The 15,212-nt window shown below is 34.7% G+C and overlaps 1 protein-coding gene across 1 annotated transcript in view; it reads left to right on the top strand.

The window, feature by feature from the left end:
• WNK3 (WNK lysine deficient protein kinase 3) overlaps nt 1-15,212 on the top strand; it is a 183,176-nt gene that overhangs the window by 28,466 nt on the left and 139,498 nt on the right. The window contains exon 3 of the mRNA XM_042974715.1: nt 14,784-14,956. Within this exon, the coding sequence (XP_042830649.1) occupies nt 14,784-14,956 (173 nt within the window). The remainder of the gene's footprint in view (nt 1-14,783; nt 14,957-15,212) is intronic.

Genomic DNA, 15,212 nt, shown 5'->3' with positions numbered 1-15,212 from the left:
GGAATATTCTCATGGATAAAGAAGATTACATTGAAGGGAGGAGGGATAAAGCTTGTTGCTTAAATATATATGTGCTTGTCTTTTTGTTTAAAAACTAGTCATGTAACTTTATCAAGTATAAACCAAAGGCAGGTATTTTCATAAAATGACAAAGTGTGAGAGTAGAAGGAGACAGATTTGGTCTGGGAAATAACATTTATTTTCCCAGTTAGTTCAGAGTTAGTTTTGAGCTAACTATCTGTTTGATAGATAAAATAAATTGATACATCTAGTAGTCTGAATAATTGCACTACAAAGATGTCCATGTCCTAATCCCTGGAATTTATGAATATTTTACCTTAAATTGCAAACAGGAGTTTATAGATGCAATTAAAGATTTTGTGGTGGGTAGATTATCCTACATTATCTGGGTGGGCCAAAGGTAATCACAAAGATCCTTAGAGGGGAAGGATTGTCATAGTCCAAAGGAGCTCTGACAATGGAAGCAGAGGTTGGAGTGAGGCGATTGATGGCAGTGGGCAATGAACCAAGGAATGTGGGCAACCTTTAAAAGCTAGAAAAGACAAGGAAACATTCTTCCTTAGAGCATGCAGAAGGAACACAGCCTTGCCAATTACCTTGATTTCAGTCTAGTGAGACTCATTTTGGACATCTGATTTCCATAAGTGGAAGGTAATAAATTTGTGTTGTTTTAAACCACTAAATTTGTGGCAATTTATTACAACCAAAATAAGAAAGGAATACAATACACACAGCTGTCATTCATTCATTTGTTCATTCATTCAACAGATATTCAGTTCTACAATGTGTCAGAACTGTGCTAAGTGCTAGGGTCATACTGGGGAGAAAAAGCAGACACAGGCCCTATTTTCATAAAACTTACAGTAGACGGAATTTATACTCAGTAAGAAGAAAGCTTGGAAATTGGAATTAGTGAAAAGATCAAAGGTCTGTTAAATATAGGTTTGTTTGAAGGAAATGGTAGGGTTGGGAGTATCGGGCAACAGGGATACCATTCCTTTACTACTTAGTTTTCTTTTTTTAACTTTTTATTTTGAGATAATTTGCTACTAACTGAAGAATTTGAAAGATAGCATAGAAAGTTCCTGTATGCCTTTCACTCACTTTCCCCTTATGTTAATATCTTAACCAGAGAAAATTGATCAAAACTTAAGAAATTAAAATTAGTATAGTACTATTGACTGAAGTACAGAACTTATTTGGATTTTGCCAGTTTTCCCACTGATGTGCTTTATCAATGTGGTGATCGATTTAGGGTCCCACATTGCATTTAGTTGCTACATCCTCTTAGTCTCTTCCAGTCTGTGACAGTTCTTCAGTCATGTTTTTTATGATCTTAAACTTAAAAAAAATTTTAATGTTTATTTTTGAGAGAGAGAGAGAGAGAGAGGGCCAGAAAGAGGGAGGCAGAGGATCTGAAGCAGGCTTCACAATGTGAGCACACAGCCCAACACGGGGCTTGAACTAATTGTGAGATCATTACCTGAGCTGAAGTCAAGAGTCAATCGCTTAACCTGCTGAGCCACCCAGGTGCCCCTGATCTTGAACTTTTAGAGTATGGCTTAGTTTTTTTATAGAATGTGTCTTCATTGGGGTTTGTCATGTTTTCTCATTATTAGATTTAGGTTATGAATTTTGAGAAGAATACCAGAGAAGTGATACAACCTTCTCAGTGCATCATAGCAGAGGGTACATGATGTTGGTGTGGATTACTGGTAATGATAACCTGATCACTTGGTTAAGGTGGTTTCTAATAGATTTTCTGTACTGTAAAATTAATAAATTTCCCTTTGTAGATTAATTCATACCTTGGGAGGAGATACTTTGAGACTATGCAAGTATCTGTTTCTCCTTAAACTTTGTCCAATTGTTTTGGCAACAATTGGTGTATATCTTGCCTGTAATAAGTATTACTGTGGTATTCTAATGGTGATTTTCTACTTGCCACATTCCTTCCGCAGTTATTAATTGGAATTAACTCTTAGTTTTATGTGGTTTCTTCCTAAGTATGACTGTTAAGTTTCTAAAAGCCCAACAATTGGGGAATTTGTCATTGAGGAACTTTAGTATATTTTAAATTATTAATAATGACATCATACACTTTCCATTTTTCAAAATTAATGTTAATTGTGCACTGTATAAGTACCTGGATAGGTACTTAATTTGAATATTTTATTTAGTCTTTGCAATAGTTCTATGCAATAGATGATTAGTTTTCAGATGGTAGAACTGAGGTTTAGATACATTCAGTAACTTGCCCAAAGGGTAAAGCAGGGATTTGTATTCATCAATGGTATATAAGAAACATTTATATAGATGATTTAAGAATTTCCCTCTCATCTTTTGTTTTAATCATTTTAGAACAATTTCTTAAATGGACCCTGTTTAAGGTTCTTCAAATTAAACTACTAAGGCTCAAGGGATACTTAATAGTGTCATTTAAGGACACACTCTGGCTTGGGGCCTCTGAGGAACAGTTTAATGACTGGGTTGCCTTGGTTCAGTGTCTGGCCCTCGTCTTTTGTCTGTGTCCAGAGATGGTTAGACATGTTGGGGAGACTAACTTGCACTAATTCAAAAGCCTAAATCTAGGACACAAGTTTATTAATTTAGAATGAAGAATACAGTTGGTAGGTCAAATGTTCTGTTTGGTCTGTGGGCTAGATACAGGGGACACTAAATTATGAGAAAGTGGCTTGGTAAGAATAGAGTCAGAACAAAGGAACTAGATGTTCCTGTGTGTGTTCTTCTGCCAGGACCATAGACCAAGTAAATGAACTGTATGCTCAGGTCCTGTCTGAATGAGGACATCCTCTTTGTTCAACAGTACTGGTAGACAAGTGAATCTGGTTCTGTATTTGGTTCATTCACCTTCCCATGTGCTATCTTGACTACCATGGATGAGCACTATTTTTAAAGGAATTGATACTATTGCTAAGAGCTTTAACATGCTAATTAATGGCCAGACTCTGACTGTTATATGCTGATTTTTTTATTAGTACTTTGATGTTACCATTTACAGATTATTGTTATCTTTTAGTTCCAGGACTCTATACCATCTATCACAGGAAAGTGGTTTGTGAGTGAGGTATCTGCAATCGTTGCTGTGAATACTGTTGATGAGAGGCAAAGCAATGAACTAGAAAGTGCTCAGGATTCAGAATATGGCAGACCTGGGTTCCATTGTTGCCTGTGCCAGTTGGGTACCTTGGGCAAGATAAAAAACTTAACAGTTTGGAAACTTAGCTTTTTACTTTTCAAAAAAGAATTAGAATTAATATTTCTGATATGCAAAGGACAATAAAGAATAACATGATGGAAACTGGGTATCTACTGCTCAGCTTGAGAAAAAAAATGTTGAGGATCAGAGATAATTATTATAAAACATGTGGTACGTGTTTGAGTGTTCAGTAAATGATAGTGATAAAATACTGAGCGACCTCATATTTATCCAAAATATTTATTGATAGACTGCTTTGTACGTTAAACACCATTTTGAAGCCTTCATTGTGTTTTTCCTTACTTGAACAAGTTATAATACAGCTTTTATAACATTGTTGATGATTTCTTCCTTCACATTTGCAGAAACAGAGCCACATAGCCTCTGACTTGGTTATGTAGTTCATTGTTGGTGTTTGCATTAAGAGACATAGCTGATAAGGCCATAGTTGACCTTTTGGAAATGAAATACTTCTTTGTTTTGTTTTGTTTTTATTTTTTAATAGTTTTTATTTAAATTCCAGTTAGTTAACATACAAAAAGAAGAAGAAAAACCAGTATTGCACTGTATGTTAACTAACTAAAGTTTAAGTAAAACAAAGAGGGGCGCCTGGGTGGCTCAGTTGGTTAAACATTCGACTCTTGGTTTCGGCTCAGGTCACGATCTTATGGTTGTTGGAATAGAGCCCCACACAGCATGGAACCTGTTTGAGATTTTCTCTCTCTCTCTCGATGCCCCCCCACTTCCCTGCTCATGCATGCTCTCTCTCTCTCAAATAAAAAAAAGAAAAGAAAAGAAAAAGAAAAATCAGTTTAATATTTAATATTAAATTATTATATTTAATATTTATTTAATATTAATATTTAATATTTAATATATTATATTTAATATAATAAGAAAAACAGTGTAATATTCGTTTCAGGTGTACAGTATAGTGATTCATCAGTTCCATACAACATCTGGTGCTCATCATAAGTGCACTCCTTAATTCCCATCATCTACTTCAGCCATTCCCCACATACCTTCCCTCTGGTAGCTATCAGTTCTCCATAGTCAGGAGTCTGTTTCTTGATTTGCCTTTCTCTCTCTTCTTTTCCCTTTGCTCGTTTGTTTTGTATCTTAAATTCCACATATAAGTGAAATCATATAGTATCTGTCTTCCGCTGGCCCACTTATTTCACTTAGCATTATACTCTCTAGCTCCATCCATGTCATTGCAAATGGCAAGATACCATTCTTTTTAATGGCTGAGTTATATTCCATTATATGTAGTGTGTGTGTGTGTGTGTGTGTGTGTGTGTAGCCCACATTGACGAATGGATAAAGAAGATGCCATGTATATATATGTGTGTGTGTGTGTATATACATATCCATTAGTTGATGGACATTTGGGCTGTTTCCATAACTTGGCTACTGTAGATAATGCCACTGTAAACATCAGGGTGCATGTATCCCTTTGAATTAGTATATTTGTATCCTTTGGGTAAATACCTAGTAGTGCAATTGCTGGATCGTAGGGTAGTTCTATTTTTAACTTTTTGAGGAACCTCCACACTGTTTTCTGCAGTGGCTGCAGCAGTTTGCTTTCCCACCAACAGTGCAAGAGAGTTCTCCTTTCTGCACATCCTCACCAACACCTGTTATTGACTGTGTTGTTGATTTTAGCCATTCTGACAAGTGGGAGGTGATATTTCATTGTAGTTTTGATTTGAATTTCCCTGACCATCAGTGATGTTGAACATCTTTTCACATGTCTGTTGGCCATCTGTATGTCTTCTTTAGAATGAAATGCTTCTTATCTTGAATAAATACATATGCATGTTAGTCATGTTGGTACTATGCCTTATCTCAGGAAAGATTTTGTATATGTTGTTAGCATTCCATATATTATGATAGATTAAGTGCTTAGTTAACATTCACAAAAAGACAGTATTTCTTTTTTTAAAATTTTTTTAAAGTTTATCTATTTTGAGAGAGAATACAAGTTGGAGAGGGGCAGAGAGAAATGGAGAGAGACAGAGTCCCAAGCAGGCTCTTCACTGCCAGTGCAGAGCCTGATGGCGGGGCTCGAACCCACAAAACTGTGATGTCATGACCTGAGCTGAAATGAAGAGCTGTACACTCAACTGACTGAGCCACACAGGCACCCCCAAGACAGTATTTCTTTTTAAAGTAGTGTGGAGTAGTTGAAGTCTATTTGGTAAATTTGTATTTGACTTCTTTTATTATTATTATTATTTTTTAATGTTTATCTTTGAGAGAAAGAGAGACAGAGAGCAAGCAGGGGAGGGGCAGAGAGAGAGGGAGACACAGAATATGAAGCGGGCTCCAGACTCTGAGCTGTCAGCCCAGACACCAACACGGGGCTCAAACTTACAAACTGTGAGATCATGACCTGAGCTGAAGTTGGACGCTTAACCGGCTGAGCCACCCAGGTGCTCCATGTATTTGACTTCTATTATATCCAGTTATATAATTTAATAATATTGAAAAATTGGTACTTGATACTTTTTTGGTCACCTTACCTAGAGACAGTAAGATTTAGGGATCATTTTTATATAATTTTCCTGACTTCTGTGTCAACTCCATTAGCTATCACTGCTTTCTGATTTGCCTTTTGTGTTTCATCATTTCTTTTTTTGTATAAGAACTCTCGTTGGTGATGTGTGAAAGTTACAGTATTAAAGTGGTTATCATAATACAGTATTGTGTGTGTGTGTGTGTGTCAGTGTGCGTTTAAAGGAAGATTACTGTAGTAGCTGAAAGCTGTTCTCTGGATTTTGGTGCTAGTTTGGCAGGTTTACTTTCCACTCACTGAATTATAAGTGGACCTTGGAAGATCTTGGCTATACCTTTTCAGTGGACTTTACCTCCAGCAATACATCTGGGACAGCAGTTGTAATTTTGTAAAGTTGTTTACTCTTAATGCTGACTACTTTTGATTCCTAGGATCAGAGGATAAGATGGAGTAGTTTAGTTTGGAACATGAATGACTTGTATTCTACTAATTTAATCAAGGCATCAAATTTTATTCATTATTCTTCAGAATAGATCTGCTGATCTATCACAAGTGGATGACTTCCAGCTAATTACAGGGACATTTAGGACTTAATTAGTCATCTAAAGACAGAAAAGCATAAACATTTATGTCCAGGTCTTCTTTTTTTAAAATGTTTATTTTTGAGAGAGAAAGAGTGTGCAAGCAGGGGAGGGGCAGAGAGAGAGGGAGACCCAGAATCTGAAGCAGGCTCCAGGTTCTGAGCTGCAGCATGGAACCCAATGGGGGTGGGGCTTGAACTCATGAACTTTGAGATCGTGACCTGAGCTGAAGTCAAACGCTTAACTGACTGAGCCACCCAGGTGCTCCTTCCAGGTCTCTTCTAAGTGTAGCATCCTTTGTTCTTGTTCTTTGAGTTCCATAACTCTTTTAGCATTTTTTAAATATAACATTGCATAAGTTTAAAGTGTGTAGTGTGTTGGCTTGATACATTTATATATTGCAATGTGATTGCTACAGTAGCATTAGCTAACACTTTTTGTCATGTCACATATTTATCATTTCTTTTTTGTGTTGAAAGCAGTTAAGATTTAGTCTGTTAGCAACTTTGAAGTTTATAATATTGTTGGCTATAATCACAATATCGTATGTTAGATCTTCACAACTTAACTTATTTACTAGTTGTACATTTATATCCTTAGACAACATATCCCAAATTCCCTCTGTACCACCCACTCCCTGGTAACTGCTATTCTACTCTCTGTTTTTATAAATTCATTTTTTAGATTCCACATATAAGTGATATGACACACTGTTTGTATCTCAGATATCTACACACCCATTTTCATTGCAGCATTGTTCTTAATAGCCAAGATATGGAAACATCTTAAGTGTCTGTCAGCAGATGAATGCATAAAGAAGATGTGATGCATATATATACACAATGGAATATTATTTAGATATATGCAATGGAATATTATTTAGCCACAAGAAAGCAGGAAATCCTGCCTTTGTGACAACATGGATGGATCTGGAAGGCATTATGCTAAGTGAGATAAGTCAGATAGAGAAAGACAAATAACATATTAATTCCTTACCTCTTTTTTAAAATATTTTTTTGTTGTGGCACAATGTACATAACATTAAAATTTACCATTTTACCCATTTTAAGTGCACAATTCAGTGGCATTAAGTATATTCACATTGTTTTACAACCATTACCACCTCCCATCTCCAGAACTTTTAAACGTCCCAAACTGAAGCTCTATACCCATTAATCAATAATTCCCCTTTCCCCACTCTCCTAGCCCCTGGTAACTACTATTGTACATTCTGTCTCTATGAATTTGCCTATTCTAGGTACCTTGTAAAAGTGGAATCCTACAATATTTGCCTTTTTGTGTCTGGGTTATTCCACTTAGCATAACCTTTTCAAGTTTCATCCATGTTGTAACATGCATTAAAATTTCATTCCTTTTTAAGGCATTTAAGGCGTACATTCCATTGTATGTATATACCACATTTGTTTTATCCGTTTATCCATTGATGTACATTTCTGTTGTTTCTTCTGACTATGGTGAATAATGCTGTCATAAACATTAGTGTGTAAGTATCTGTTTAAGTCCCTGCTTTTAATTCTTTTTGGTATATATCTAGAAGTGGATTTGCTGGATCATATGGTAATTCTATGTTTAATTTTTCAGAAACTGCCATACTATTTTCACAGTGGCTGTACCATTTTACATTCCTGCTAGCAATGTACAAGGGTTCCAGTTTTTCTACATCTTTGCCAACTCTTTGTTATTTTCTGTTTTTTGTTTTGTTTGGTTTGTTTTTTTTTAAATAGCATCGTGAGGATGTGGAGAAAAGGGAACCCTCTTGCACTGTTGGTGGGAATGCAAATTGGTGCAGCCACTCTGGAAAACAGTGTGGAGGTTCCTCAGAAAATTAAAAATAGACCTACCCTATGACCCAGCAATAGCACTGCTAGGAATTTACCCAAGGGATACAGGAGTACTGATGCATAGGGCACTTGTACCCCAATGTTTATAGCAGCACTCTCAACAATAGCCAAATTATGGAAAGAGCCTAAATGTCCATCAACTGACGAATGGATAAAGAAATTGTGGTTTATATACACAATGGAGTACTACATGGCAATGAGAAAGAACGAAATATGGCCCTTTGTAGCCACGTGGATGGAACTGGAGAGTGTGATGCTAAGTGAAATAAGCCATACAGAGAAAGACAGATACCATATGTTTTCACTCTTATGTGGATCCTGAGAAACTTAACAGAAGACCATGGGGGAGGGGAAGGAAAAAAAAAAAGAGGTTAGAGTGGGAGAGAGCCAAAGCATAAGAGACTCTTAAAAACTGAGAACAAACTGAGGGTTGATGGGGGGTGGGAGTGAGGGGAGGGTGGGTGATGGGTATTGAGGAGGGCACCTTTTGGGATGAGCACTGGGTGTTGTATGGAAACCAATTTGACAATAAATTTCATATATTGAAAAAAAAATAAAATAGCATCGTGTTGGTCTCAGTGCTGACAGCTCAGAGCCTACTAGGGATTCTCTCCTTTTCTCTGCCCCTTCTCTCTCTCTCTCTCTCTCTCTCTCTCTCTCAAAATAAATAAATGAAACATAGCCATCCTAATAGATGTGAAGTGCTCATTCTGGTGTTGATTTCCATTTCCCTAGTGACTAGGGATGTTGAGCCTCTTTTCATGTGCTTACTATCAATTTATATTTCATTCTTTGGAGAAATAACTATTCAAGTCCTTTACCAATTTTTAAATTGGGTTGTTTTTTTGGTTGTTGTGTTTATGGTTGTTGAGTTGTCCGAGTTCTTTATATGATCTGAGTATTAATCCCTCATCAGATATATGAATTGCAAATGTTTTCTCCTATACTGTGGATTGTCTTTTCATTCTTTTAATAGTACTTTGATGTACAAAAGTTTTAAATTTTGACTAAGTCCAATTTATCTAATTTTTCTTATCTCTATCCTCTTGGTGTCATATCCAAAAATTCATTGTTGCACCCAATATCATGAAGCTTTCCTCTATATTTTCTTCTAGAAGTTTTTTTTTTTTTTAATTTTTAGCTCTTATGTTTAGGTCTTTGATACATTTTGAGTTAATTTTTGTATATGGTATAAGCTAAGAGTCCAACTTTACGTTTTTTGCATGTGGATAGCCAGTTTGCCCAACCATTTGTTGAAGAGACTGTCCTTTTCCCATTGATTGATCTTGGCATCATTGTTGAAAATCATTTATTTGACCATATATGCAAGGGATTATTCCTGGCTCTGTAGTCTTTTCCATTGATCTTTTTGTCTGCCTTTATGCCAGTATCACACTGTTTTGATTACTGTAGTTTTATAGTAAGTTTTTAAATCAGGAACTCCAACTTTGTTCTTTTTCAAGATTATTTTGGGAATTTGAGGTCTTTGAGATTCCACATGAATTTTAGGATTTTTTAAAATTTATGCAGATAATGTCATTGGGATTTTGATAGGGACTGCATTGTATATCATGCATTATGAACATATTTGATTTAGCACATGATATACTTAATTTTACTACTTCCATTTTATTTTGGGTTCTGTATATATTTTACTTTTTGTTTCCTTTATTCCTGTTGACTTAGATCACATTTTTTCATTTTTACAACTTGTTAGCTTCTTTTTCATAACACTGAAAATCAAACACTAATAAACTAATTCAGCAAAGTTGCAGGATACAAAACCAACGCTCAAAAATCAGTTGTGTTTCTGTACTGAAATTAATAACCCAAAAAGGAAATTAAGAAAACAATTCCATTTACAATAGCATCAAAAAGAACAAAATATGTAGGAAGAAATTTAATTAAAGGGGTGAAAGACTTGTAACACTGAAAACTACAAAACATTGCTAAGTTTATTTTTTAATTTTTTTAATGTTTTTATTTATTTTTGAGAGACAGAAAGAGAGCATGAGTGAGGGAGGGGAAGAGAGAGAGATAGACACAGGATTTGAAGCAGGCTCCAGGCTCTGAGCTGGCAGCACAGAGCCTGACCCAGGGCTGGAACTCACGAACCGCGAGATCATGACCTGAGCTGAAGTCGGACACTTAACCGACTGAGCCACCCAGGTGCCCCAAAACATTGCTAAATTTAAAGAAGACATAAATAAATGGAATTTAATGGCTAGAAGGCTTAATATCATTAAGTGTCAATGCCAAAGGAGATTGGCAAATACAATGCAGTCCCTATCAAAATCAAAAACTACTATATATCCATCAAATGAAGTCTGTGGACTCAGCCTCCCAGATGGGGTTAAAAGACAAAACCCACATGTGTTGTTTGCTAAAAATATACTTGAAACAGTGATAAAGAAAGGTTAAGATAAACATATGCACAAGAAAGAGAAAAGAGGAGTGGCAATATTAATGTATCACAGAAGGAAGAAAGTAAAGTTAAAACATTGAACAGGATTTTATGAAATTATTTACTTCACAGTTTAAGAAGATATATCAAAGACCTGTAGGCACCAAAAATAATTTGGCTAGTAATTTAAACTAAGAACCTGTAATAGATTCAAGGAAAATGGGTAAACATATGGTTATAGTAGGAAATTCCAGGTCCTATTATTTCAAAATAGGACAGATCGAGTAGACAAAAAGTGAATAAATATAGAGGAACTAGATAGTATAATCCACAGACTTCATTTGATGGATATATAGTACTTTATATCCTTCAAAGAGAGAATATACATTAATACAGTCTGAAGCCTCTAAAAAAGTTGGTCAAATATGTGGCCCATAGAAAATATTAAGTTAAAGAAAATATGTTTTATATTCTGCATTACTCAGTAAAATTAGAAATAATGAAACAAATAACTAAAAGATTCTTAATTGGAAATTAGAAATCACATTTCTAGACAAATTTTGGATTGAGGAGAAAATCAAAACTGAAATTATAAACTACCTAGAAAGCTATAAAATAGAGGACGTTACAGTGAAACTTGTGGATCATTGCAAAGCTATTCCCAGAAGAAAATTTATCACCTAAAATGTCTTCATTATTAATGAATAATAACTAGAAGGGATGTAGTACTCTTGAGACATTAGGGAAATAATAGCAAAGGAAAAGCAAAATAAGAGGGAATTAATAAAGATAACTGAAATTAATAAAAACTTGCAAACATAAAAATAGGATAAATAAATTTTACTCATTTTGACTTTCTGAAAAAATGATTAATGAACCTGATGAAGAAAAATAAAAAGTGCAAAAATACATGAGAGAAGAAGTGACAAATGAAATATAGCCATGCTCTGGAAAAGAGTCAAAGAAGTAGAAGAGAACATGACGTACAACTTTGTCAACAAAATTATCCCAACATTTTAGCGTGAAACATTTCAAATATAGGAAAAGAGTTCTTGGATGTAACAATGAACACATGATCCATGAAAGTAGAAATCAATTAATTGGACTTCAACAAAATTAAAATATTTTGCTCTTATGAAAGACACTATTAAGAGAATGAGAAGGTAATCCAGAGAGTGGCAGAGAGTATTTTCAAATCACATATGTGATAAAGGACTTGTATGCAGAATCTATAAAGAACTTGTGGGGGGCGCCTGGGTGTCTCAGTTGGTTAAGCGTCCAACTTTGGTTCAGATCATGATCTCACAGTTCTGAGTTCGAGCCCTGAATCAGGCCCTCTGCTGTCAGTATAGAGCCCACTTGAGATCCTCTTGTCTCCTTCTCTCTCTGCCCTGTTTGTTCTCTATGGTTAGGAGTCTGTTTCTTGGTTTGCCTCTCTCTTTTCCCATTTGTTCATTTGTTTTTAACTTCCACATATGAGTGAAATCATATGGTGTTTGTCTTTCTCTGACTGACTTATTTCACTTAGCATAATACTCTTTAGATCCATCCTTGTCTTTGCAAATGGTAAAATTTCATTCTTTTTTATAGCTGAATGATATTTCATTGTGTGTGTGTGTATATATATATATACATATATATATATCATATGTGTGTGTGTATATATACATATATATACCACATCTTCTTTATCCATTCATCAGTTGATGGACACTTGGGCTGTTTCCATAATTTGACTACTATAGATAATGCTACTATAAACATCGGGGTGCATGTGTCCCTTTGAATTAGTATTTTTGTATTTTTTGTGTAAATACCTAGTAGTGCAATTGCTAGATCATAGGGTAGTTCTATTTTTAACTTTTTGAAGAACCTCTATACTGTTTTCCAGAGTGCCTGTACCAGTTTGCGTTTCCACCAACAGTGTAAGAAGGTTCCCCTTTCTCCACATCCTTGCCAGCACCTGTTGTTTTCTGTGTTGATGTTAGCCATTCTGACAGGTGTGAGGTTATATATCATTAGTTTTGTATTTCCCTGATGATCAGTGATGTTGAGCATCTATTCATGTGTCTGTTAGCCATCTGTATGTCTTCTTCGGAAGAATGCCTATTCATATCTTCTGCCCATTTTCTTAACTGGATTATTTGTTTTTGAGGGGTGTTAAGTTGTATAGATTCCTTATATTTTTCGGATAGTAACCCTTTTTCAGATATGTCATTTGCAGACTTCTCCCATTCTGTAGGTTGCCTTTTAGTTGGGTTGATTGTTTCCTTTGCTGTGAAGAAGCTTTTTATATTCAGGAAGTCCCAGTAGTTTATTTTTGCTAAACAAAAGAAACCTCTCTAATGATACTCTTTCATGTTCATCAAGTTAATATTTCTTCTACTCTTTTTCCTTTTTTTCCTACTCTCTTGAGTTTCATAAAAATATAGTCTATCAATGTATGTATTTTATCTTAAAAAATCTTTGGTTTGAACCCTTCTCTTATTTCCAATGCTATTATGGATTTGTTTATATATTTCTTTTGCCATTTTGGTGGAATTTAGGAAGAGAAGGGATTTAATTTAATTTAATTTAATATGTTGTCAATCATCTTGAAATGGAAATCATAACTAAATTTTTAACGAGGATACTTGATTATTGCTCTGTTAAAATCAAAACTTAAAATAGTTCTGCCACTCCTTCCTCTCCTGCTCCCTCTTGCAGAAGACAAAAATTGCTTTTATTCTTCCTTTTTTTTGTTAGAATTTTTTAAATTAAATTAAAATTTTTGTAGTCTCACATTTTTATTTAAATTCCAGTTAACATACAGTGTAATATTAGCTTCAGGTGTAGAATTTACTGATTCCTCACTTACTACATACAACATTCAGTGATCATCTGGAGTTTTAATTCCAGGCTTTCTTTTTGCATTATATATCTTCTATTTTAATTATTGTTTAGAAAATTCATTCCATTTTACCAACCACATTAACCACTATTACTTAGCCTTTACCCTAAGTAAGCATTATTGGCAATTTATTACTATTTATTGTATGCCACACACTCCTTTTCTAATGATTTTATTTGGCCATATTTTTTTTGAAATTCTTTGAATAATATTTTCAGAAGGGGTGTATGGAATGATGTACTTTGGGCCCTTATTTTCTTAAAAATGTGCCTGTTTTTCCCTTATAAATTTGATTGGTTATTTTTCTGGGTTCAGAGTTTTAGGGTTACAGTCCTCCCTCAGAATTCTATAAACATTGCTCCTTTGACTTTTAGCATTTAATATAGCAGATTAGAGGTCTAATTCCTGTTTGAAGATATTTTACTGGTTGATAACCTTGTATTTCTTTCTAGAAATATGTTGGCAGTTCAGATATTTAACCAGAAGAGATGTCTACATGTCTAACATTTTGATTATTCCTGTCCTGACATCATATAGATCCTATAGATGTGGAAATTCAGGGATTTCTTAGGGAAACTTCCTGTTTGTTTTATTACTTTTTTCATTTTGACATATTATTTTTCTTTTCCAGCAAAGGTGATTTTATTTTTTATTTATTTTTCCAGTTTTATTGAGATATAATTGATATATAACAATGTAGATATTTAAAATGTACAACATAATGATTTGATATATGTGTATATTGTGAAATGATCACCACGGAAAGTTTAGTTATCATATGAGGTATTGTTTTTCAACATATTGATTTATTTTGCAGGTAGGTTTATAGCATAGTTATGAAATATAACAGCTGCTGCATTGTTGAATGGGAGGAATGAAAGTAACTACCTAATAAAATTTATCAATGATTATATAAGTCCTGAGAAAAAAAATTGACAGATAAAAATAAATACGTATAGGGGCGCCTGGGTGGCTCAGTCGGTTGAGTGGCCAACTTTGGCTCAGGTCACGATCTCGCGGTCCGTGAGTTCGAGCCCCGCATCGGGCTCTGTGCTGACAGCTCAGAGCCTGGAGCCCGTTTCGGATTCTGTGTCTCCCTCTCTCTGACCCTCCCCCGTTCATGCTCTGTCTCTCTCTGTCTCAAAAATAAATAAACGTTAAAAAAATTAAAAAAAAAATAAATACGTATATAAATGAAAACAACAGAACAAAGCACACATTTGAGTGGTGTTAGAAATGTCCATGAGAATTTCTAGACTCTATTTGGAACTTGCTACTCCATTTCAGGACCGGAAATTAACCAAAGCTGAGCAGCAAAGGTTCAAGGAAGAAGCAGAGATGTTAAAAGGTCTCCAACATCCCAATATAGTTCGATTTTATGATTCCTGGGAGTCTATATTAAAGGGAAAGAAATGTATTGTATTGGTGACTGAACTTATGACATCAGGAACCTTAAAAACGTAAGTTGACACTGATAGTGCTAATGAAGTTTTATTTGGAAATAATTTTCAAGAGTCATAAAAATTGTTTGTAAAATTGCAGTACTTGATTAAAGAATATGTAGTGTTAGACTGGCAACTATGTGTCAGGGCAGGTTGAAAAATTCAGGATGTTAAGTTTGTTAGAATATACAGTATTGAGAAATGAATATTTGTGGGATAGCATAGAGTTTAAGAATTACAAATAATGTCATTTTGTAAAAATAATGAAAGATTG

The sequence above is a fragment of the Panthera tigris genome, chromosome X, assembly GCF_018350195.1.
Source record: "Panthera tigris isolate Pti1 chromosome X, P.tigris_Pti1_mat1.1, whole genome shotgun sequence".
Lineage (NCBI taxonomy): Eukaryota > Metazoa > Chordata > Mammalia > Carnivora > Felidae > Panthera > Panthera tigris.
The sequence above is the reverse complement of the archived record's forward strand: the minus strand, read 5'-3'. Positions and strand labels throughout refer to the sequence as shown.